The sequence below is a fragment of the Colias croceus genome, chromosome 23 (assembly GCF_905220415.1).
Source record: "Colias croceus chromosome 23, ilColCroc2.1".
Taxonomy (NCBI): Eukaryota; Metazoa; Arthropoda; class Insecta; order Lepidoptera; family Pieridae; genus Colias; species Colias croceus.
The window spans coordinates 4,639,717-4,664,573 of record NC_059559.1 but is presented as its reverse complement, the minus strand read 5'-3'; the positions used below and the strand labels follow the sequence as shown (position 1 = coordinate 4,664,573).

Sequence of the window (24,857 nt, the reverse complement as noted above, 5' to 3'; positions counted from 1 at the left end):
AGGAAGGAGAAGGTTGGTAGTAGTAGTCCTGATAAAACCCAAACCAATAGTACTGAGAAAATTTTAATTTCTGATAATAATTTAGAATCATTACAATTTGAAGAAAGGAATATAGATAATGTTAATTCTAGGGAAAATAGAAAGAAAACTAAACCAAAATATTTACAAGATTTTGTTACTGATGATTCAGATTTAGGTGATATATTAATGGCATCATTTTTGTCTTGTTCTAATGGTAATGTTCCAGAAAAGTATAATGATATAGATTCTTATGACGATACGGATAGGTGGTATGAAGCGATAAATGAGGAAATTAAATCTTTAGAGGATAACAAAACTTGGGAAGTTGTAGAGAAACCAAACGATGTTAAGTTAATTGATTGTAGATGGATTTTTACAAAAAAGGCGGGTGATGTATATAAAGCTAGATTAGTTGCAAGGGGATTTCAACAGGAAGGTAGCTTTAATGAAATTTATTCTCCCGTTTTGAAATTACAAACTCTCAGAGTTCTTTTATCATTAGCTGTTCAAAGGAACTATTTAATTCATCAAATGGATGTTAAAGGTGCTTTCCTTCATGGTGAAATTGATGATGTTGTATACTTAAAGCCCCCACCTGGTATAAATATAGATAAAAATTATGTTTTGAAATTGAATAAATCACTGTATGGTCTTAAAAAATCTTCAAAAAATTGGTATAATAAATTTTATAGTTTTATGAAGAGTAAAGGATTTCAAAGAGCAGAAAGTGATTATTGTTTATATTTTAAGGATGGTATTTACATTTTGTTGTATGTGGATGATTTACTAATTTTGGGTGAGGACAATTTAAGGATAGATAATGTTAAAGAAATGTTATATACAGAATTTAAAATGAAAGATCTAGGATCTAAAAATTTAAAATATCTGGGTATTAATATTATTCAAGATAGTGATTGTTTGTATATTAACCAGAAAGAGTATTTAGAGTCTATATTAACAAAATTTGGTATGTCTGAAGCAAATACTAGTGAATCACCCATGGAAGTTAATGTTAATCTTGATGATTGTACAATTGATTACTCTTTAGAGCATAAATGCAGAGCTTGTATAGGTTCTTTAATGTATGCTGTAGTAGGTTCAAGACCTGATTTGTGTGCTTCTGTTTCATATTTAGCAAGATATCAATCTAGACCATCAGAAAGGTTATGGCAATGCTTGAAAAGGATTTTAAGATATGTTAAAGGTACCATTAATTATAATTTAAAATATACTAAGAATTGTAATTCCGAACCACTAGTTGGATATGCTGATGCAAGTTTTGCTGTAGATAAAGATAGGAAATCTGTAACTGGTTATATATTTAAAGTATTTGATAACAGTGTTATTTGGCGTTGCAAAAAGCAAAGCACTGTAGCTTTAAGCACTACTGAGGCAGAGTTATACTCCCTCAATGAAGCAACTCTAGAGGCTTGTTGGATTAGGAAATTATTAAATGAGTTAGACGTTAATTGTAATACCACTACCATATATGAAGACAATAAAAGTACAATATTTTCTGTATGTAATCCTGATCAAAAAAGAATGAAACATGTGGATGTAAAATACAACTTTGTTAAACATAAAATAGAATGTAAGGAAATTTGTGTTATGTATATACCTACAAAGCAACAAGTTGCTGATATTTTTACGAAACCATTAAATAAAATCTCCCATAATTATTTTGTACCTAAATTAGGATTGGAATAAAGTTCAGTTCGCATTGTGTATTTTTTAGTTTGTTAGTTTTGGTTAATACAAATTATTGTATTGTTAGTTCTTACTTATTCATTGTAGGTAATGTTAGTTAAGTTGATATAAATCATTGGGGGGAGGTGTTGATTAACAATGATTTATATAATATTGTATGTAGCAACACTGCGTTGGTTGTGACACTGTGTCAACTGTCAGTTATGAAGGAAGTTTCATATAGTCTGTAATCTGCAAGATGTAAGAGGTTCCCCATGTTGTTGTGTGATTAATAAAGGCACGCTTCAATGATCAAAGTTTGTATCTTTAATCATCCCCGCAATCCTTAACAAAGAGACCAAAAAAAGTTTAAAATATAATACTATCAAAAAATATATATTTTTCAAGGAGGGGGTACATTTTTGTGAAAATGCCCACAAACTTCCGTCATCACTTTACCACGATCATGTTCTTACTGGTATATGGTAGACACAGTGTTGCCAGATCCAAATTTTATTTTCCGGGAGGCATACCTATAAAAATCCGGGAGTCTTAGGGTAAAATTACAAAAATTATCGGGAGATTTTTTAATATATATCTTTATTATGTTTTTGTAAAATTTTGTCATTAATTTCAAAATTAAAGCAATTACAATTATTTTTTAATAAATTTTTTGTATGAAGGACTCCCGATATAACCGGGGTAGACAGCTTATTACGTAACTTTGTCTTGGTTAAATTTATTTGGGAAAACAGCCTTTCCACAGATGCACTTGAGTGTGGCAAGCACATAAAACTCAAAACTGTCGAAGTTAAATTTGGAAACATTTTGCTGCCATCACCCAAATGCATCTGGGCTATCTTTTTCCAGAAAGCTCCTACTTCTAAATTTTCATCTTCCGTGTTTAACTTCGTATTCCGAAGAAGCCGCCATTCGGTGTCAATCTGTTGGATAATATTTGAAGGTGCTATATTTGGGAACCTTCCCAATATGTCGGCGATGGATAGTATTTTGCCACTACAAACTATTTTTGGATCCATAAACTCCATTTTTTTCAAAATTTCCATATCATCTTCAAACGGAAATCGCTGTAATAGTTGTTTAATTGCCTCAATGTAAAACTCCAAACAGCGGAACTTGAATTGTTTTATTTCTTCGGGACTGATTGTTAATGTTGGTGAAGATAATGTCGCCCCTACTTCAGCGCCTAAATACCAATCTTTTATATCCATGTACTTTCTGGGATTTTTATAGTCGATGTTTTTGTGATCATTTCTTGAAATGTATTCATCTTTCACATAACATCCCAAAATTGTGTAGATTACGGTCATGACCCTGTTGTAAATTATGTGTACATTCGTATTTTCTGATTGCATGGTTCTGTTTAGTTCGTTGAATATTCCTAAGGCATACGCCATAAATTGCAGATACAGCTTGTTCACTGGGTTTTCTAGCATTCTTAATATGTTTTCTGCAGCTTTAATACGGTCACTGAAAATAGCGTCCCTAAAGTACAACTTTAAGGCTTCGTATTGTTCTAGTAGCCTCTTTACTACTGCCTCTAAAGAGAGCCATCTTGTTTGAGAAGGTTGCAGTAATTTGTGTGGTTTTAGTTCCAAAAAATCTTGGAATTGTTTCAATAAGCCGGTACGTTTTGGGCTACCATTCAAATAGTTATACACATCCCGTGCTAGATCTTCGGGTTCTCGAGGCAATTTTAAGCAAGCGTTAGACGCTACAAGATGTACAGAATGGCATACACATTTCATAACGAAAAGGTGTGGTATGTCTTGTTTGAACTTCGTAGCAAGAGAATTGTTTTTTCCCATCATTACGTTGGCACCATCTGCGGCCAGCCCTATCATATTTTTTTTATATGGAATCCTCAAATCGGTCATTTTTTTTGTAATTATTTCATGCAATTTTTCGGCGTTACCTTCAAGAATTTCAAATATTTCAAAGAAAAAATCTTCCACCTGAAAAAGAATAGGGTTTAAAAAGTATAAAAGGTAACATATTTAAAATGAAAACTTTACATTATAAACATAATATTTACCTTCAGATTATTTCGAGCGATCCTCACAATTACTGCTAAATGCTTTTTTGTACTTTTATCAGTACTTTCATCAGCTGTTAACGAAAATTTATTTGTCTGCATGGCTTCAACCATGGTGTCAACGTCACTTCTTCCCAACACCTCCGTAATAATTTTTGTTGTTTTAGTACGTCCACAGGTAATCCTTTTTGCGACTTCAGAATCTGGGCATACTGCTCTTATTAAATCTGGGAAATGTTCCATGACATTGATCGGAATATTATGTTCAACTATGAATGCGGCGATTCTAATTTCTGACTGTTTGACTAGTTTTTCTAACGATGTAGATTTTTTTGTAAACATCTGGTCTAGACTCTGTTGACCTCGAATTTTCAGCTTATTGCTTTCATGTTTTTTTGTCTCTTTGTGTCTTTTAATATCATTTTTACCCCCTCTCGTTATATTTATATCGCAAGAGCACACTTTACAATAAGCAAAATCTGGACCTGAAAAGAATATTTTTTAATGTAGCCTAAATATTGCAACAAAAATGCGTTAATTTCTCAAGACGAAAATACTGCCGTACTTTAAGAATACTTTTTTAAACTGGCAACTTTTATAGGCCGCCTTATAGATGATGAGTCTTAAAAACCAACTGTGCAAACAGTACTAAAAAAACAAAAATATCATAGACCATAAAGCCTCAATGACTTTCTTGGATCAAAGTCAATAACTTTGCAAAATAGAACGCAGAAAAAAAATGTAGTCTGCATAGTCCAAAAATAATCATTTGAACTGTGAATTTAGAGTTCAAATTAGTTCAACACGTCAGTACTTTTGTGTGGTGTTGTGGAACTACAAAACAAAATGTCAAAATTACAAATTGATTACTGCACTACACGCACGAACTATTTACATGTGTATGCATACAAATCCAGGAGGTTTCCTGAATAACGAATGAAATGGGTTTTTTGTATTCAATAAGTTTTTATCATTGAGTAACTAAGTAAGGCTTTTATTATTATTTAAGTCCCCTTTGACCCTTACCTTTATTACTTTTTGATAACCATCCCTCAAACAGATCATCTTTTTCCCAATCCGGTTTATAGCTGACACTGTACTTCTTTTTCTTTGGGGGTGTATTTTGCACCTCTTGATCATTCTCAGAACTAGACATTCTAAGTTCTGACAATTACAGCTTTAAAACTTATATAATTAACACTTTAAAATGATGATACTTAGAAACAAACAAAACTTTTCTCACTTCACAAAGTGCTCACAAGTAACAACATGTTTATCTCTGGTAACAACAAAATTTTGCAGAAACACAAAGTTTATCTTGTAGTTTACATTTATTTCAGATAGATGGCATTGATACCTCAATTAATGAAAATTTTCGTTTAGTAACGGTTTTACTTTTAAGGTGCGATATTTTCCCTTAAAAATGTAAGGGTAATATTATTTTCAATGGCAACACCTGAAGTTTGCCTGTCACCGACAGCTTGACTGACAGTGACGTTGCATTGCAGTGACGTTTTCGATTGGCGGCTTGAGTGCTTTGTTTGTAATCAAGAAAGTTGTTTTATTTTTACAATTTATTTCTTGCAAAATGGACCGTAGTGAAGTAAAAACTACTATGATCGACTTTCGTTTGAAGTAAGTAAACTTTTCACTATGTTAAAAATCGCGTTCCACCAAGATTAAATGCCTTTTGTTAATTTTCGATAAAATAACACGAGCTGTTACTTTTCACTTCTCCATTTATATTCATTGTTGTTTTTCAGGGAACGCAGTATTAATTTTAGCAGAGAAGAAGTTAACAGGCTCCAATTGCTTATTGACAAATACGAAGCAGCGCCAAACAAAAAGACCATGCGTGGTCGTGTATTGAAAAAGAATTCAATGCATTAGGCGAAACGCCTAGAACTCTTAAACAATTAAAATATAAATTTGAAAATATGAAAAGATGTGCAAAAAGGGTGCAGTGTTAATTATATTGTGTTATAATATACCTACATCTTATCTTATTGTATGTGCACATATTCTTACCATTTTGTAATTTCATTAAAAAAAATTATACAGGAGGCCTGTAAGGAGCGCCAGGAAATGATACAAACAGGAGGAGGACGACTGCCCACTCTTCCTCCAGAGTCAGAAGAAGCTACAGACTGGCTGCGATCAGTCATGTCAGGCTCCATAGACGGCAATGAGGCTGTTTATGATGATGACGTTATGACCCCTAAATCGCATTCTGTAAGTAATTTATGACAGACTTATCATTGAGTAATAAATCAAGTTTCTTTCTGATGATATTGTTGCTCCAATACCAAGGGGAAATGTGTTACTCCATTGGAAGAGTACCGTTTCAATAATGTGTTTTTGTTACAGACTCCAAAACAAGAAGCAAATGTTAAAAGGAATATACCCGACTATGATGATATTTTTCCATCGCAGAAGGTACCAAATAAAAAAATATAAATAATTATTATGTGCACAAATGTATTTATCTCTAACATATTTTTTTTATTGATAGTGTGATGTGTACCTTTGAACCAGGTGCTCTTCGGGGCGGGCTATTTGAATAGCTTTTCTCTCTTTTACCCTTTCTTCTTTTCTTATCCTTTTCTTTTACTGTTTTTATTTTTGGAGTAGGCATAAGTTAGTGTTAATTTATTTTCTTTTGTGTAAATTAGTATTAGGTATATTAGTGTTTATGTTATGTTTAATTCTTGTTATGTATTTATTATTAATTGTATAGTATTTTATAATAATATAATTGCATTAATTTACACAATTATAAGTATACTACTAGGATTTTATTATTTATTTGTTGCAGAAGACAAAACTCATTATCAACATTAGTGATTGTGAGAACATTGCACCCACAGAAAACTTGCAGGTAAGGTATCTTGTAATGAAAACCATATAAGATAGTTATCGACCACTGCAGAGATAAATATACTATTTTGTTACAGAATTCAGCGATGGAAAAAAAAATTATTATTCATGAAAACATAACAAATGCTGAGGAAGCCGAGTCTGCCCACATTTTTGACAGCAGTACACCTCATTCCTCCTTACGGAAACCTATGGCAGAGTCACTGAAACGTATGTATTTTATAATATATTGTCTTTAACTAGCTGTTTCCCAAGTCTTTGTTTGTAAAAATGTTTTCAATTTAGGCATGCTGGGTTCGGACCTATCACAGTATATTATATTCTTTTCTCCTATATAAAATGTATATAATATATAACGTCAACAAATTATCTTAAAAACACACCGTTTCTAAGACTTCCCAACGTTTACAATGATAAATTCTCATCTGTTGACATTTTCCACTCATCTCGCGCTAAATTTAAAACTGCGATCCTTGATTTGATTAATTTAGAATATAACAAATAATTTGCATACCTAGTTACACTATATCTACTAATATCAATATACTCCCTCATAGACACTCTCATTCACCCACTCACACCCACACACACACACACACACACACACACATACACGTACATACACATACTTGTTTAGGGTTGAAATTTGCTTTTTAATTATAAAAACCAATTCCAATTTGTATAATTTTAAGTACTTTAAACACTGTTTCTATAATTTCTTTGTTTTTGTCACTTACGTTGAACTGATAATGGTGTACCTTGTTATTGGCGTACTTAATTATTAATTTACTATTTCTTGTATTATAAGCTGTAAGGTACCTTTTTATAAATAAAATAAAATAAAAATAAAATAACTATAATAAAATGTTATCTACAAACTATAAAAACGTTAGATCTATATATCCACCCTAGCCTTGCTCATGGTAGAAACATAGCCTTTTTTGCAATAAGCCAAGAATTTAGTAAATCAGTCCAGGGCCTCAAGTCTGCTATTACAATAGTGTCAGAATGGTCTATCATTGATTTCAAAATTGTTGATTTTGACAAGTTTGGTAATCTACTATTATAATGGTGTCATTATGACTTTCCAATGGTCAACCACTGACATTCCATTGAAAGAAATGGCTTAGAATGGTAATCTCGTACATAATGACAAATGAATGACTGACGTATGGGGTAATCTGCTAAAATTTTGACAGTTCCTTTGATCATTGACCTACCATTGGATCGTCATTGTGCAGTCATTGCTTATAATAGCTCGGTTGTCGAAAAGAGTTTGTTATCTATCGTGTTTGTATTGTACTTTGTGAAATATTGAGTGGAGAAATGTATTCACTACGAGCAAATATTCTCGAGCTAGCCGCAGTGGATGCTAGAGAAAGAAGACGGGCGGAATGCAAAAGACGTCGTCGAGCCCGTCGCTTGACGAGAATTAGTACAAACCCCTTTATTGATATTTCCGAGGCGGAATTTGTAAAAACGTTTCGCCTTGGAAAGGACTCAGTAAGGGGGTTAATTGAAGAACTCATTCCCCTTATGGCCAGACCGCGTCGAAACGATAGCATATCGGCAGAAATGAAGGTTAGTAATCTGAATTTGATTTTCATTGATTTATTGTTCTGTAGCTATAAACACGAAATAGTTGATTTGTTATATTTTTTATTGCAGATTCTAATAGCACTTGCATTTTATGCATCAGGGTCCTATCAAACTTTGATTGGACAGAGTGCCCTCCATAATGTTGCACAAATTACTGTGTCAAGATCAATTAATGAAGTGACAAAGGCACTCAATAAAATATACCACAAATATATTAAATGGCCTACACAATGTGATGAAAGGAATATTATAAAGGCCAAGTGAGAAATTAAATATACCCTGATGTTTTGTTTGTATTGCCTGTTGTACCTTATCAGAATTACTTAGTTAAAAAGTTTTCAGGTTCTATCAGAAATTTAAATTTCCTGGCGTCCTGGGTTGTATTGACGGCACACATGTAGCAATATTAAGACCACACATACATGAGGAGCGATATTATAATAGAAAGGGCTTCCATTCTCTTAATGTTATGATTGTAAGTATTGGGTAGAAAGTAGAAATTTCTACCTACTGCCCAAACTTTTACTAATTGAGGAGGTGAAGAACAAAACCTCACTTTTCCACTTTTTCTGATTTTGGAGAAAACAGTAAAATGTAAATAACTAACTGACTACAACATCTGCATTTTGTTTTAGTTGTGTCATCTAAAGTAGTGTTTCAGTCAATCTGATGTACCAAATTACTGATAAAAATGATGAGAATCTTAGCTAAGATTTTGAAATTAAATTTGGAAATGTGAGGTTTTGATTAAACATTTTTGGAAAAGTGTGGTTTTGATAAAGACTTCTGGAAAAGCGAGGTTATGATATTTACCAAAAAAAAAGGTGTGGTTTTGAAAAAAAGCTTTCTGTTCTTGAGTACTATAGGAAGGCTTAACTTATTGCATTTGAAAACACTTTTCACTTTCTCTGCAAATTAAGTGCAAGTGGATCAGAATCCACTTACCTGTAACAGGGAAAAATAGGTATTATAGAATATTATTTAGGTTTATAAATAAAATTCCCGTTCAAATTGATGTAAAATGTCACTCACTTGGAAGCTGATATTGTAATTCGTGTACGTCCTCGCCGTGGCCTTGTTTTTGTGCCACAATTATTATTGATGGTTACAACTTCAGCAGTCCCGTCTTCATCCATTTCAATAAAAAATAACAGTAAAAACCGCACTTTATCACTTAGATAAACCACCGACTACAAAAAGTTCTAATCCGAAAAACTTTGACAACTTGAAAAGTAAGTTAACTGAAAGTAAGTTTTTGCCACACTTAAGACTAATAAAACTACCATAAACTATTTAGCAAAAAGACCATGCATTAGAAGTTTAACACCTTTATTCTAAACTCAACGTTTTTATGTGGTTTTGATGAAGTCTCAGTGATAACATTGAATTTTACTCCAATAAAGTGAGCTTTTGAAAATAATCAAGGGAGACTGATTTTTTTAAAGTATAAAGTGTGGTTTTGTTCGAAACTCTCTATTTCAAATGAAAATTTATATAAGAAAAGAGGTGTTTTTGATAAGGTTTTACTTATTTGCTTTATTCAATTTAACATCATTTTGCACATCCACTAAAAAAAAACATTTTTGTTATAAATGGAAAAGTGAGGTTTTGTTCTTCACCTCCTCAATTATAATATGTAATATAATAATAAGTAATTATATGTAATATTTAATTCATTTACAGATTTGCGATGCTGATTTAAATATTTTATGTGTGGACGCAAGCAGCCCAGGCTCTGCACATGATTCCACTGTATGGCAGAATCATCCACTCAGTCACCACTTAAAGGAAATTACAGAAAATACTAATGAACAAGTATTTTTATTAGGTACATATTTATTACAATTCTTTTTGTGGGTGTACTATAGGTACACCTCTACCTAACCCTTTGGGGAAACAAGGCGTGATTGTTATGTTTGTATTACAATATTTTTTTGATGAATATTATCCTATGACCTTTATCATGTTCATGTGTTAGTGTTTGTTGGAAAAATGATTATAATTTTCAGGTGACAGTGGGTATCCACTAAGGAAAACAATGATGACTCCAATCCTTAATACTATAGATGGGACACCACAACACCATTATTATGTGAAACATGTGACTGCACGTAATACAGTGGAGCGTTGCATAGGTGTATTAAAAGCACGTTTCAGGTAAAGAGCATTTCTAGGCATTTGTTTTATAGGCTCAAAAAGAGTGACTATTTTTATATTGTATGAATTTCTTCTTTTAGAAATGTCGATTTAATAGTTCTTGTAAATGTCAAGAACAGTAAGCATATAAAAGTAAATCTATTAAGACATTTAGTTAAATGGGGCTGTATAAAGGTAAATTGATTTTTTTGCAGGTGTTTGCTTGTAGCACGTACTTTACATTATAGCCCAACAACTGCAGGCAAGATTGTGAATGCATGTTGCATATTGCACAATATTGCAAACATGGCAAGAGCACCGTTGCCACCTGATGAAGTTTATGCAGAAGCACTCCGCTTGCAACAGGTATGTGATCTCTATTCCACTATTTTGAAATATAATGAAGTTGAAATTTTAAATAAAACTACTATGTTAAAAAATCAACATTTAAAATACTTTTTATTTCTCATAAACTAAATATTTATTTTATAATATTAAACTAGACTTTCAAACCAATTGAAAAATCTGATACTTATCTATAGATATATACTATATTAAAACCAAAAAGACATTTTGTCATTTAAATTATAAAATCCAAGTTACAATATCAAGTTGTAATAATAATAAGAAATCAATAATCAGTCTTCATACAAAATATAAACATCTTCAATATTTTAATAAACACAAATTTCACCTTATATTATTATAATAAAAAGAATAACATGATAATCACTAATCAGTCTTTTAATTTAGGAGGAAAATAATTATGCAGCACCTAATTATCAAGACCATCGAAGGGTGAACCGGGATCTTCTTGAAGGTCGGGCACTGCAGCAGGCTCTTGTTGACAGACTGTGGAGAAATGCATAAATTAAATTAGCAGGTATGTAATGTAAACCCACCTCAATATTCTAGTACAGTACGAAAAAGCTCTAATTATTATTAAAATGATTTAACTCTTTGTTACAGATCCACAGTATTGCACAAAACAGATTTAAAATAAATTCTCTTTTTGTAAACACTGTTTCATTTAATATATAGCTATTTGGAATCCACTGCTGGACATAGACTCCTCCTAAAATAGATTTCATTTATCTTTTAATAATCTGCCAAAATTACCTCTTGCATACTTCATTCTGCTTTAGTCAGATTCAGAATCTGATGATATCAGGATTTTGCGGAGTTTCTGTGAAAACAAATTTAACTTTAATACAAAAGATGCAACTTCGTTTACAGCATGTGTATCCTAGTGTTTAGTATCAGAGTTACAATCAAGATGTCAAATTCTGACCAATGCTACTACTGAAGTGAGCCTACACACATTACACAAGCTTTTAAGCTTAGCTGGAGGGGTTTATATTAATTATTATAATTTTTATTGTATTGTTTTCAATGCTCCTTAATACTTTTGTGGGTATGTTTGTAGCACACATGATGAGTAGAAGTTCAGATTTTGGGTGAAACCATAAAGATGAATTAGCTATAAATCAACAGTAATTACCTTTTTTGGCACAGATGTCACAAGTTGGCCTATAAGGTCCACCATCTTTTCTGTGGTGGAGCTCAGTCGTTCAATGGCTGCAGCTAAGTTGTTGGTTGCCTGAGCCTGTTTTAAAGTAGCCTCGGCGTTCCTGGCTTCAATAGCCTCCAGCCTTGATTGAGCAGCTTCGAGAGCTGTATGGTCTCTATCTCTATCTATAAAAAAATATTTATTTTGTTACATCAGGCAACACACTTTGCCCTAGCGCGGCAATAATGGTCAAAACAAATAATTGCAAGAACCTTCCGCTGCATAATGCCGTGCAGGGCGATGGCGTCGCTTTGGAGGCCGGTCGGTGGTAGATGGCTGACCCAAAGGCTGGTCGGTGGTAGATGGCTGACCCAAAGGCTGGTCGGTGGTAGATGGCTGACCCAAAGGCTGGTCGGTGGTAGATGGCTCACCCAAATTTTCCTGTTCCATGCTGAAAAATAAACAATTACAATGACATTAGTCTACATGTTATCCTATTTATTTAGACCCATTTGCAAAAAGTTGTAGTAAGTATACCTTATTTCTACATTTTCCCCAAGCTCATCTGTGACAATTGTCACAGGCACTTCGTAATTGTCTAATATTCTGTAATAATAAAAACAATGTAATCAAAATAGTTAGCGATTATCAATGTAAGCAAAATTATAACATTATGGTACCCTAGAGGCTTCAAAAGAAATAAGGGTAGGCAATTTAAAAGATGGGCTGATGAAATTATTGAAATGGCTGGTAAGACGAAAACCTGGACTAGACTACCACACTATAAAGAAGAATGGGGGAGGCCTTTGCCTGCAGGCACACAGAATCAGTTACCGTAGTATGAGATAAACTGTTAACATTATAACATGTCATACACTTTGCATTCTGATATAAGGCTATAAATAAATAAAAATCAAAATAGTTAAGAAAGTAGTTACCAAGGTAGTACTACTTACGAGAAAGAATTGTTCTCAAATTGAAAATTAGTACTAGTAGTAGGACTAGCAGGCACCACAGGAAGCGTGATAGAAGGCTATTTAACAAAAAAAAGCAGTTGTTAAAACAGTAAGCAAGTCCACAAAATGTGATGGTGAACAAATAAATAATATAGATACCTAAGCATGCAAATAAAAAAGCACATATTAAACAACAGACTGTGACATATTAGTTTTGTTCACAAGTTAGAAGTACTTCATAATGTGCAATACAACAGTTATGGATGATAAAAGATAAAACCAATGTCCAAATGCTTACAGTGAGTGGGTTGTGTCGGACACCTGGAAGTGGCTCTCCTACATCTCGCCCTAATATTGAGTATAAGCGCTCTTGGAGTGGGGTTAATGATATTTTTTTTGCAGGACCACCACCTTAAATGCAAATTATACAATATTATTACTATATGCTTTCCACTATAATTCAGCAAGGCTGCCAGAAGAAAAGAATTGCTTACCTGTTGCACTTATTTCACTCTTCTGTGATTTAATTTTCTTTAAGGTTTTGCTTTTGTATTCATTGTAGAACTAAAAAAGTGCAAAAATTATATTAATGATACATTTTGCATACCTATTATTAAATAATACTGTATATAGGTACTTACTGTGCGCCATTCTGCGGGAGTTTTATTGGGGCAGTCCACCGATATGGAATTTAAAATTTGGGCGCATTCCATCCAATATCTTTTGCTTAAACTTCGCCCTTCATTGGTGCGGCTGCAGTAGCCAAGCGCCAGGTCTTGGTGGTTTTCCAAAAAATCAATTAGAGCCGAAATTTGCTCTATTAGCACCATTTTTCAATATTATAAATAAATAAAACACAATGAAAATAAATAGCTAAACACCGGCCGCTAGAATTGTAAACAAGTAGTAATGTCACATTTGACTTTGACAGCTAAACAGATAAAACATTATTGAGTTTCACTTTTATCCGCGTTACACATTTTAATGTTTTTGCTATTTACGAACTTCTTACTACTTCAGATTGCTTATAACATTATTAAATAATATGTAAAAATGTTTAAAAATGAAATCTGGCATGAGTAAATGTTAAAATTTAGTAGTAGTTTTTCGAAAATCATTTCTACTACCGGGTTTTATAATAATGGCAATACGACAATGTCATTCTGCCACGATTCCATTACGAGACCACTGACCGACCACTGATCGACCATTATGAATTTAGCAGATTACAAACTTTTATCAAAATGACAATGGGATCGTGTTGGAATGACGAATTTATAAAAAATAGCAGACTTGGGGCCCAGTTGTTTCGGAGCCTACTCAATAAAAACCTTTCCTCTTTATGCAAATAAATATATGATATATAAGTGCAGATGTATGCTAGACTTTAAATACCCACAATAATGTTATGGTTTATTCTCAATTTCAGGTCTTGTCAAGAAAAAGGCAAAAGGTGGATCAGAAAATGAAATTAAAAAAGCCTTAAGACTTAAAAAGCTTGCTGTTTTGGAAGGTCTCCATGACCTGGAGTTGGAGCGAATTAGACAAACCATAAGTCAACAAAAGGAGCTTCATGAGCAGCTTATGAGGCACACCAAAGAAACGCATGAACTTGAAATACTGAAGCTTCAGTTAGAAATTAATGCTCTCAAGGAAAATAAACAATAAGTTGTTATGTAAGTATCTATTTCTGAAAAATAAAACAATATTTTTTTATACTACATTATCATTTATTTTATTGCTGCCTTAGGGTTCATACGCACTATGCGGGTAGCCGCGTTGCGGGTAGCCGTCCGGCTGACCGCAAGCACAATTATGTACGTAATATTCATTTCTATGCGCACTGCGATGCGGCTACCCGCAGACCGCTCCGGTTGCTCGGAGAGCTGCGGCCCGAGTGACGGCCAGCCGGACGGTTGCTATACGCACTGTGCGGTTCAGTCTGCGGCTGCCCGCCATTGAGTGAGTGTGTGCACGTGGTTGCAAAATGCTTGCTCTCATCTCGTGTTTGCAAATAAGGATGCACCCAGTACTTCTTTCTTTGCTTTTCTTCGTAACGTGTGTAAATGTAGTAAATAGCTGCAACTTCTTCCATTTCCATCTTTGAAAATGGATCGACATGACCGCAAATCGCAACGGTTCTTCAACCGCACTATGCGGGTAGCCGCATTGCGGGTAGCCGTCCGGCTGGCCGCATTCGCAACCGCATCCTGCGGTCAGCCGGACGGCTACCCGCATAGTGCGTATGAACCCTTATACTATTATACACATAATTGAAGGGCATAATATTTTAATTCAGGTTATTGTAATCTCCCGAAATAGTTATTAATTATCCCTATTATGATTATCATTTCTCCTATATGTATACAATTCTTCTTCATCAGATGAAGATGAGTCTGTTGAGTCTTCCAAGTTATTTTGTTCCACTACCAATGGCATCTTAACTCTGAATTTTTTTATACATGTTGTGGAGCACAGCCATTGCCACTATAGCACATTGAGCCCTCGCTGGGTTTGTCCATAGTTTCCAGGATAATGCAGGAAACCTTTTTTTCCAGCAGCCAAATGCTCGTTCAACAACATTTCTTGTTCTTATATGGCTTTCATTATAGAGCTGTTCTGCTTCTGTAATAGGATTTCGTAAAGGTGTAAGTAGATATGGTTTCACAGCATAGCCTTTATCCTCCAGTAACCAAAAACCAGCAAACTCTCCAGCTTCTAGTCGTCCTTTAACCTCCTCACTACAGGGACCACTTTTTATGTCAGATTCAATTCATATTCAGGATTTAAGCTGTTTAGGGGTTACTTTTTAACTGAAAAATTACTGAAAAAAATCTATTCCTGTAACAAAGAGTTTTTCCTTATGTCCTGCCACTAGGACAGATGCAGGCTACTTATATTTTCAGGACTATTTTATGTTCTGCATACAAGACAATTACAGCCAATGTGAGTATATTATTGTGTAATGAAATAAGATAAGCCTATAAAGTACTCAATTTTTTATTGAAAAAACATATTATTAAACTTTAAACTTAACTTTTTCGTTATTTATTTTGAACAGATAATATTTTTATAACATTACTTATTGATAATTGTACATAAAATCAGTCTCAATAAATCAGTCATCAACAGTTATAGAATCCTATCTAGCATACAATCAAAATTGACGCCATTTGCGTAGCTATATAATAATTATGGATTATGAAAAGCTTCAAAACAATTTCTCTGAGCCGTGAAACATAAATACACAGCACATTTTTTGCAGGTAACTGTAGTTTTTTTATAACAACCCTCATTTCTGCATCTATTTTGCTTTGAGCTGTGTTGTGGCATGTGATTAGCTTTTTTTTGACGAATAGCTTTGGTTGGTAAAGGAACTATAGTAGTCTTACGTTTCTTGTGCTTTGGTAAAAGTTCTTCGAACTCATCAGCAGGGTCATCTGTATCTGTAGAATCTAAGTTATCAGCAATCAACTTTTCACCAAGTTCCATCTTAAATTCACGAATGCCTATAACGTTTTTAACGCCTTTTTTCTTCTCTCTCTGTTTGAACTGAAGGTATGAGTTAGCAACAGCCAAGTCTATCATATGAGATATTACTCGTATTGTCCACTTTTTTGTTCTGTTACGTGAAGGGCATACAGCTAGCATTCTATCAACTAAATCTACACCCCCCATATTTTCGTTATATTCTTTGATAACTTCGGGGCGTCTTACACGTTCATACACTTTGTTTTTCTTCGACCATCTTTCACACTCATCTGCATGTGTATTAGATAATCGCGTTGACAACATCACGACGGGCTTATTGTCCATCCAACGTGTCACTGCCATCTTGCCATCTGCTCGTGTTTTTATTTCGCAATAACCACGTTGCTTTTTCATAAAAATCTTATCTTCTTCCATCATACAGTTTTTGGGCAATCGGTTTCTCATAATTGTTCCAGTCGCGTGAAAACCTTTATTCAATAATTCATCACACAATTTGATAGTGGTAAAATAGCGATCAAAAAAGATGTGGTGACCAGGGACAAGTGCTTCGGTCAGCCGAAGAATAGCTGCTTCTCCAAGACCAAAACCCATCTGTCTAATTTCTGGAAAAGTTGTGTCTCCTTGATATATCTCGAAATCTATAACCATTCCCTGAGGCGTTGCTAAAACAAATACTTTTAACCCTAAGGGATTAGGTTTGTTAGGGTTATATAGACGAATACAACATTGACCAGTAAACGGAATGATCATTTCATCAATAGACATTTTTGCTGTGCGAGGTTGAACTAAACATCCTTGTCGTACTTTCTCGAAAAGGGGACGCACTTTCCAAATCTTGTCTTTTTGACGCTCTTCGGCGGTAACATCAAGATCATAAACCACTTTTAACGACGTTCTAATTGCGTAAAAACGCAGACGTGTCATAGCTGAGGTAATGATAGGCTGTTTCCATTTAGACGACCAATACATGTCTATTTGAGGATATTGCAATGAAGCCATAATCATTGTCACTCCAATATAAACTTTTAATTCCTTAATTGTAAGACCAAGTGACCTGCCTTTTACATGAACTGCTGTTCTGTTTGTACAATCTACAATTTTTATAAGTATTTGTTCATCTATATAACGTTCAAAGAACTGTTCGTATGACCATCCATGGTCGAAATTTGGCACGTATGTTGGTTCGTATAGATTTATTTCGAGAGGTTCAAAATTTCCAGTCCATAAATCCACAACATCAGGTTGAGATTGAGACGGTATTTGTCTGTAGGTTGGCTGAGCTGACCTTCGAGGGCGACGAGAAGATCTTGCTCGGCGTAAACCAGAGCCAGTGGCCTGGCGTATTATAGATCCACTCGATAAAGCCGGCGATGGTGGCTCAACAACATCATGGGAGTCTGAATTTACAGAAGAATCACTAGAATCATACCTTCGACGCTCTTGTGTAGCCATTTCCGTGGGTTCATTATATGTGGGATCTTGGGTATCATCGTCGCTGCTAAAATCGACATCAGATTCTTCTAGTAATGCTAGCACGGTATCGTCAGAACAGGCTAAAACAAATATCAAATAAAATATTATTTACATAATTCCCTTACAGGTACCTATACACAGGACATAACAATATTATTTCAAAAGTAGCAGTCTGCATGATTCCTAAATACAGGACATATAATTTTTATCCCCAATGAAAAGAAAATCATGGCAGAATTCGCGTAAATATTGACAAATCAAACTAAATCTGCTATTCGAAAACGTAATTTGAATAAGTTTTGATAGAAATAGCAACATTTTTATAAGATTCAGAAAGATTGAACTTACCAATGCCCGAGCGCGGCTCGACTTCAGTTGAGCTGTCAAATATTTTTCTATACCTACAATAATCTTCAATAGATGTCGCTAGGGGTTTTTATTTGACGTGACGTGGATATTTAACTCGCAAGATTTTTTGTATTTTTATGTTCTATAGGTAGTACAAGTTCAGTGAGGAGGTTAATTACACTACTATTAAAAATATGGCTGTCATGACTGCTTCGGGCTTCCAGGCCACCGAGCTACTATATTAATTATGTACATATCGGCATTTGTAATAACCTGCACATTTAGAGTGAATACTTGTTTTCTATTTCGATAGGTTTCAGCATCTTGCCCACCTGGAGATTTTATTGGGATATGAGTGCAATCTATAGCTCCAATAACTTTAGGAAAACCACTTTTTTCATAAAAATTTTTGGCTTCTGCTTCCATTTCTTGTATATTTTTTGGCATTGAAATCCACTCAGATCTTAGCCTTAAAATGATTGAAAACCTAAATATTTATTTTTTCAGATACCATCTCAACAAAGTGAAGAACCAATCACTGAGGAACGGAGTAAAATAATATAAGGGATTCAGGATGACATACACAGTAAGATATTATTTTCATACATTGCAAACAATGAAAATGTAGCCTTATGCCTATTTGCCTTATGCAGTATTATAAAGTAGATTTATAGCTATTAGCCAACATAATGTAAATGATTAATATATTTCATTTTATTCTGCCTATGATGGAAGAGCAGGGGGAGTCAACTGTATTCGGATTGCTTGGCTCAGTGGGTGGGTTTGATATAGGGCTTTCAGTATCAAAAAACAAATTTAAAAAATCGATTGTAAAATGGCAACATCAACATTTTCAATCAGACGTCAACTGTCAAAGTGTAAAATTTTCAAATCAAACGGTTCAAAACAGTTAATCGCTGCGTGTGTTAATTTGTTTTTGTTGCTGTTTTTCCTGTGAAAAATTATGAAGGACAATAACCGAAAATGTGAAAAATGCAATGCATCCACAGCACAAGATTCAGAAGTAGTCTTACATCGTTTTCCGAAACCAGGACCTTCCAACGAACAGCGGTATGTATAATTGAATCCAAAGTAGAGTATGAATTTCAATCCGTAGTATCATTCGATTGTTGATAAAAAAATTCACCCTGAAATCTTTTTTTCAGGTTGGTAGCATGGGCAAAGTTTTGTTACCCAGAGGAGAACTGGAATTCTGTAGAATTTCAGAGAAGCCTTTATGTAAGCCATAAAATGCTTTGTTCTAAGCATTTTCCCGAAAGTGCATTTGTTCTTGATCATTTACAAAGGAAAAAGCTGCATAGATATTCCATTCCGTCTGAACCTACCACATCAACACACAACTCTCAAGTTGATATTTCCTTTGCTGCAACTGGAGTCAGTCAGGGATGGACTGGAACTTCAAGAGCATCTGATTCAATCAACTCATCTGATGTAAGTTTTATTAATAATTAATAATCTAAATGATTAAATATATTATTAGCATAATTCATAATTCACTTATTCTCCTGGTGGATATCCTGTATTTAATGTTGCTATTAATATCCATCGCAGCTTAAGACAAAGTCTAAGAAAATATTTTTTTTACTTTCTTCTATTAAGGAAGAAACATTTTTGTTCTTTTTAGGCAGCACTTATTATTACATTTTGTCTGTCTTACATTTTTTCTTCCACTAATTCCCATGATTTTGTATTGTTTCAGTATTCACATTTGGAACAGCCTGGAACTTCAAAAGCAACAAGTTCAACTATTGATAGTATACAGACACCAAACTCATCTGGTGTAAGTAAAATATTTTTTATTCATAGTTTTAGTTTAATGTTCCATACAAAAATCCTTATAAGATCACTTTTGCATCCGTCCGTCATCACAGCTGTTTTTACACGACTGTCTCAAAAAAGGAGTGTTATGTTTTCAGGGTTCATATATGTGTGTATGTATGTTTGTTTGTTAATATGTATGTGAGTTTATTTATTCCACCGTAACTGTTAAATGCCTGGACAGATTTGTATGTATGTGGTATCGTTGGAATCCTTACATCATCCCGAGTGACACTGGCTATATTTTTTTAAAGAAATCTTTTTGTTGGAAGCATGGCACCAATCACAAATGTAAAAAAAAATCTTTTATTATTACAATACGAGTATCAAATTGAAGGCCTTGATGAGCACATTCCAAAAATAATAAAACTTGTCATTAAAATGTATAAATTAAAATTAAATAATTTAATAAAAATTACGACTGCCTGCCTAATACTAACTAAAAAGTAGAAAAACAAGTTGTATACAAAGCGAAATGTCACTCATTTAATCACTGACTAAACAGGTAAATAAAATTATCAATGCAGTCAACTCTCAGATCAAATAGTGTTTCACAAAATGGTCCCCCGACAGCAATGAGAATTTTATTTCTGTTTAGTCAGGGAGTAAACGAGTGACATTTCGCTTTGTATACAACTTGTTTTTTACTTTTTACTTGGTATTAAGCAGTCGTGTTTTTCATTTTTTTAATTATTTTAATTTATTTCAATAACTACTTACATGCTGAAAATAGACTAATGAAAAAGTGAAAAAATGGCAGTTCTACTGTTTCTAAAATTGTGAATAATAATTTATGTTCATACTTAATTTAGATTCCTCTATTTTTTGTTTTAGGTTAAATCCATTGAAAAAACTACTCGAGAAAAGCGACTCATGAACAAGTGCCGAAGAAACTTACGCAAAATTTGCAGCCTACAAAAACGAATTAAAAAGCTGAAAACACAAAAGATTTTGGAGGCTCTCATTGATGATGATGCAGTACAAGAGTTGTCAACTGACCTGACTAGTTCTTTTGCTGTTTTATTACAAGGGCAATTGTTAAATTGCAAGAGAAAAACAAGAGGACGCCGATGGAATTTGCATCAAAAAATTCTCGCTTTAAGGCTATACAAAAGGTCACCTGCCACTTACAGACTACTACGACGTCTGTTTTGTTTACCATGTCAAACAACACTCAAAAACTTGTTAAATAAGCTTCCTTTAAAACCTGGCATCAACAATCATCTTTTTGATGTTGTGAAAGGAATAGCTGTCAATAACAATCCACTAGACAATGAGTACAGTTTGTTGTTTGATGAAATGTCGATCAGAAAAAATTTGAACTACAATTCAAAATCTGATCAAATTGACGGATTTCAAGATCATGGAGGAGACCATGGGCGAGATCCACAAGTAGCTAGTCATGCTCTAGTATTCATGATTTTATGTATCAGGAAAAAAATTAAACAGCCAGTGGCATATTATTTGTCAGGAGATCATGTTACTGCAGACAGATTAATGATCTTGATCAAAGAGGTATGTTATTGTATTGAAATTATTTTCATGTATTTACATGTTTAACATAATATTGTTTTTAAATATCTAGTCAGCTACAGCCAGGAACTGATAAAATTGTATAGTACTAAAGTTACCGTGGCGTGGTGTTTGTTTATATGTAGGTAGTAAAATATACATAGTTTTTTATGAACTGATCATCATCCAGTAATGCATGCATACTTGTGTATGCACTATGTGTGTGAAATACATTGCATACTTGTTTGCTCAGTGTACGCTATGAAAAGATCCTCTACATATCAATCAATATGGATAAAAATTATTGAATTTTCCTACTAAATATTATTAACCAACTAAATTTTCTTATTACAGGTCCTCCATGCTTGTTTTCATGCGGGCATCATAATTGCTGCAACTGTTTGTGATATGGATGGGGTAAATAGAAGAGCACTTACACAACTAGGGGCATCTGTTGAACAACCATATTTTAAATTTGAAGAGCATGAAATTGTTGCTCTATATGATACACCCCATCTTCTCAAATGTTTTAGAAATTTATTTCTAAAATACAACATTAAATGCAGCAGTAATGTTGAATGCAATGGAAGACAAATTGCAGGTAATAATATCTTTAAATTTTATACTTTTCTATGGTATATTACCACCAGGAAATTCTCTTTTTGGAGTTTCATACCTCAAAACGTAAAATTGGAACGCTTAAAGGATCACTTTGATGTCCGTCTGTCCATCTGTCCATCTACGCGTCTGTCTGTCTGTCAAGACCCTTTTTATCTTGTAACATTGAAAAAGTTAGTAGTTGATTTTGACCCACTACTAATGCAGATAAAACTAATATTACTTACGTCTTTTTCAGATATCGCGAAGTGGAATCACATTGAAGAATTTTTTGTATTGGATAACAACAACCCATTTTTCGTGTTTGCGCCTGCCCTAACCAAGAGCCACTTAAGTCCGAATAATAAACAAAAAATGAAAGTGAAATTAGCCGCGCAGGTTTTGAGTCATACAGTGTCCGCTGGAATGTATGCAAAAATTACCCTAGGTATGTTGATATCATATGTTAAAAAATATCAGCTCAAAATCGTCTCCTGCCTATTAATATTCCCATTGCTAGGATTTGACTTTGTGCTTCAAGCTTAAAAATATAGGAGTTCTATAATTTTATTGTCTCATAACTACTTAGTTTTTAACAATACTATCACACAGTCATTTTGATTTTTTCAAAAGTCAGTTGTTTATTGCAATTATAATTATTATTGTTCATAAAAACTCTTTAACATTATTTTCAAATAATATTACTTACATAAAAAATAAAAATGTTTCTATTTTTACAGGAGAGCTGCCAACAGAAGCACTTGCTACAGTCAACCTACTAAACAAAATCGACCAATTGTTTGACAGCTTAAATGCGGACTCTCCAAGTTTAAAAAGAGGCAAAAAATATTTGAGAAATATTTCAGACCGGAGCCCTCATTTTGCATATTTCAAAGAAATGAAATTATTTTTTAAGAACTGTCAGTTTATTGGTGCAAAGTCGAGGGCTCCGTCACTGGATGGATGGATCCAAACCATGGCGGGAGTAGAAAGAATATGGCGGAATTTAAAGTTAAAATAACCCGAAATTGGGAGTTTATCCACCAGGAGACTGCAACAAGATGCCTTGGAGAATTGTTTTGGGTGTGTCAGGAGTAATTGTGGATCTAATTGCAACCCAACAGTCTCACAATTTGTTGCAGCTTTAAAAACAGGAATCATTTCAAATTTGTCGGCACCAAGCTCAGCAGCAAATTGTGAGACCGATGATGCTATCATTCTTGATAATTTAAATTTATTTTTGACCCACAATGCCAAACCTGACGTAGGCCGTCCATCAGCAGTAAGCAATGAGGCGGATTGTTGCAGTTTATCCATGGATCAAATGGATGAATGGATGGACGAAAATACTGGGGAGATGCAGGCATGCGCCTATGTTTGTGGTTATATAATTAAGAGAATGGAAACAAATTGTGAATCATGCCTACAATCTTTGACCTCCTCTACGGATACTGTGTGCCATTTGTTTTCTATATTTAAAGAATATGAACATGACAAACGATGTCTTAAATATGCAAACATAAAAATGGTTGAATGTGTAGAAAAAAGTGCAACAATCATGTATGATTATTTAAATAAAAATGCACATAAGAGGAATGTCAAAGATTGCATTAGAGAATTACTGCAAAAAAATATTAATTTTGATTTTCTAGACAGATGTAGGGAACATAAAGAACAAAATGTAACAAATATAATAAATGCAATATTTTACATAAGCATTAACAGATTCTGTAATGTACAAAACAGGATGTTTGCTGAAAGTACTGCGCAAGCTAGCCTACAAAAGAAAATAAATATATTAAAGAACAAATGATAATTGTAATGATGGTAATGAAGGTTTGAGGAAAGCGACGATTTTCTCGAAAACTTCTAATGTACCAATTTTGTTGTTCGAGTACTAATTAGAACACTGCATCCTAATTGCGTAACGAATTATCAATCTGAGTTTGAGTTATTTTGTAACAAATTGCTAATACAGTCTTCATATGTTTGAAAAAAATTTAATTCAGCAAAACATATTAGTTTCAATTTGCAGAGTTGTCTAACTAACAAATTTCGTCTTTTATGGATTCGATGTAAATGGATTGTATTGTATTATATTTATAATTTCTCTTTATTAAAGACATCTTACAAATTACAATTAAAAATATAGTAGTAGTATCGTTTAAGTATTTGGTATTATATCCAAAATCATCATCATCTGCCTAGCCTTTTTCCCAATTATGTTGGGGTTGGCTTCCAGTCGAACCGGATGCAGCTGAATATGTATTATATCCAAAATATATAATCTATATCTATAGTTTCTATACTAATATTATAAAGAGGTAAAAGTTGTTTGTATGTAGGGGGTAATCTCCGGAAGTAATGAACCGATTTTTTTTTTTTCACTGGTAGAAAGTTACATTATTCGTGAGTGCTATAGGCTATAAATTATAAATATATCATGCATGTTTACCGCCCAACGAAGTGGGCACGGGTCATCTAGTCCTTCATAAACAAGCGACGTGTACTGTGTACTGTAATAACATACTTAACCCTTAGCTGGTATCGGGGGTCAAAAATCACCCCAGTGCAACGAAATTTTGGTCATAACTCTTTAGTGTTATAACTTATACTCTTGTTCATCTAGCTAATCTCATAACATCTCGGGCGTGAGATGGACGACATACAAGTGTTACTTTTCTGTTACAAGGAGCCGAGGTACGTACACTGCTGGGGTCAAAAATCACCCCCGATACCATTTGTGTAAGTTTGT

The 24,857-nt window shown here is 33.7% G+C and overlaps 3 protein-coding genes across 5 annotated transcripts; 2 read left to right on the top strand and 1 right to left on the bottom strand.

Moving 5' to 3' along the window:
- The first annotated feature begins 7,517 nt into the window (after positions 1–7,517).
- On the top strand, positions 7,518–14,312 carry LOC123702178 (putative nuclease HARBI1). 3 transcript variants are annotated; one of them, XR_006752821.1, is made up of 9 exons: positions 7,518–8,221; positions 8,309–8,466; positions 9,919–10,067; positions 10,249–10,396; positions 10,591–10,741; positions 11,129–11,258; positions 11,345–11,382; positions 11,420–11,427; positions 13,164–14,312. XR_006752821.1 is itself a non-coding variant. In XM_045649856.1 (7 exons), the coding sequence occupies exons 1-6, from the start codon at positions 7,967–7,969 to the stop codon at positions 11,243–11,245; spliced, it is 978 nt and encodes a 325-aa protein (XP_045505812.1). In that variant the 5' UTR covers positions 7,518–7,966; the 3' UTR covers positions 11,246–11,258; positions 11,345–11,394. The 3 variants fall into 3 exon arrangements, 2 of the variants coding, with proteins under 2 accessions (XP_045505812.1, XP_045505813.1); XM_045649856.1 differs by lacking the exons at positions 11,420–11,427; positions 13,164–14,312 and having other exon boundaries at positions 11,345–11,394; XM_045649857.1 differs by lacking the exons at positions 7,518–8,221; positions 8,309–8,466; positions 11,420–11,427; positions 13,164–14,312 and adding an exon at positions 8,688–8,714 and having other exon boundaries at positions 9,923–10,067; positions 11,345–11,394.
- LOC123702179 lies at positions 11,111–13,671 on the bottom strand. Its single transcript, XM_045649858.1, has 9 exons — positions 13,483–13,671; positions 13,336–13,405; positions 13,140–13,252; positions 12,842–12,918; positions 12,423–12,491; positions 12,158–12,336; positions 11,877–12,070; positions 11,495–11,561; positions 11,111–11,227 (listed from the first exon to the last, which is right to left on the bottom strand). The coding sequence occupies exons 1-8, from the start codon at positions 13,669–13,671 to the stop codon at positions 11,517–11,519; spliced, it is 936 nt and encodes a 311-aa protein (XP_045505814.1). The 3' UTR covers positions 11,111–11,227; positions 11,495–11,516.
- A 7,086-nt stretch (positions 14,313–21,398) lies between the features above and the next one.
- On the top strand, positions 21,399–24,629 carry LOC123702180. The gene is made up of 4 exons (XM_045649860.1): positions 21,399–21,508; positions 21,860–22,106; positions 22,362–22,550; positions 22,843–24,629. The coding sequence occupies exons 1-4, from the start codon at positions 21,410–21,412 to the stop codon at positions 23,121–23,123; spliced, it is 816 nt and encodes a 271-aa protein (XP_045505816.1). The 5' UTR covers positions 21,399–21,409; the 3' UTR covers positions 23,124–24,629.
- The last annotated feature ends 228 nt before the right edge of the window (positions 24,630–24,857 follow it).

Bases quoted from the DNA above. Each gene is read 5' to 3' on its own strand.
- LOC123702179 (XM_045649858.1), bottom strand. From the start codon at position 13,671: ATGGTGCTAATAGAGCAAATTTCGGCTCTAATTGATTTTTTGGAAAAC. The intron at 13,406-13,482 runs GTAAGTACCTAT...GCACTTTTTTAG, and splicing joins CTCCCGCAGAATGGCGCACA to TTCTACAATGAATACAAAAG. The intron at 12,492-12,841 runs GTAAGTAGTACT...TTATTATTACAG, and splicing joins TTTGAGAACAATTCTTTCTC to AATATTAGACAATTACGAAG.
- LOC123702178 (XM_045649856.1), top strand. From the start codon at position 7,967: ATGTATTCACTACGAGCAAATATTCTCGAGCTAGCCGCAGTGGATGCT. The intron at 8,467-9,918 runs ACAATGTGATGA...TTTAATTCATTT, and splicing joins AAATATATTAAATGGCCTAC to ACAGATTTGCGATGCTGATT. The intron at 10,068-10,248 runs GTACATATTTAT...TATAATTTTCAG, and splicing joins TGAACAAGTATTTTTATTAG to GTGACAGTGGGTATCCACTA.
- LOC123702180 (XM_045649860.1), top strand. From the start codon at position 21,410: ATGATTTTATGTATCAGGAAAAAAATTAAACAGCCAGTGGCATATTAT. The intron at 21,509-21,859 runs GTATGTTATTGT...TTCTTATTACAG, and splicing joins TAATGATCTTGATCAAAGAG to GTCCTCCATGCTTGTTTTCA. The intron at 22,107-22,361 runs GTAATAATATCT...CGTCTTTTTCAG, and splicing joins CAATGGAAGACAAATTGCAG to ATATCGCGAAGTGGAATCAC.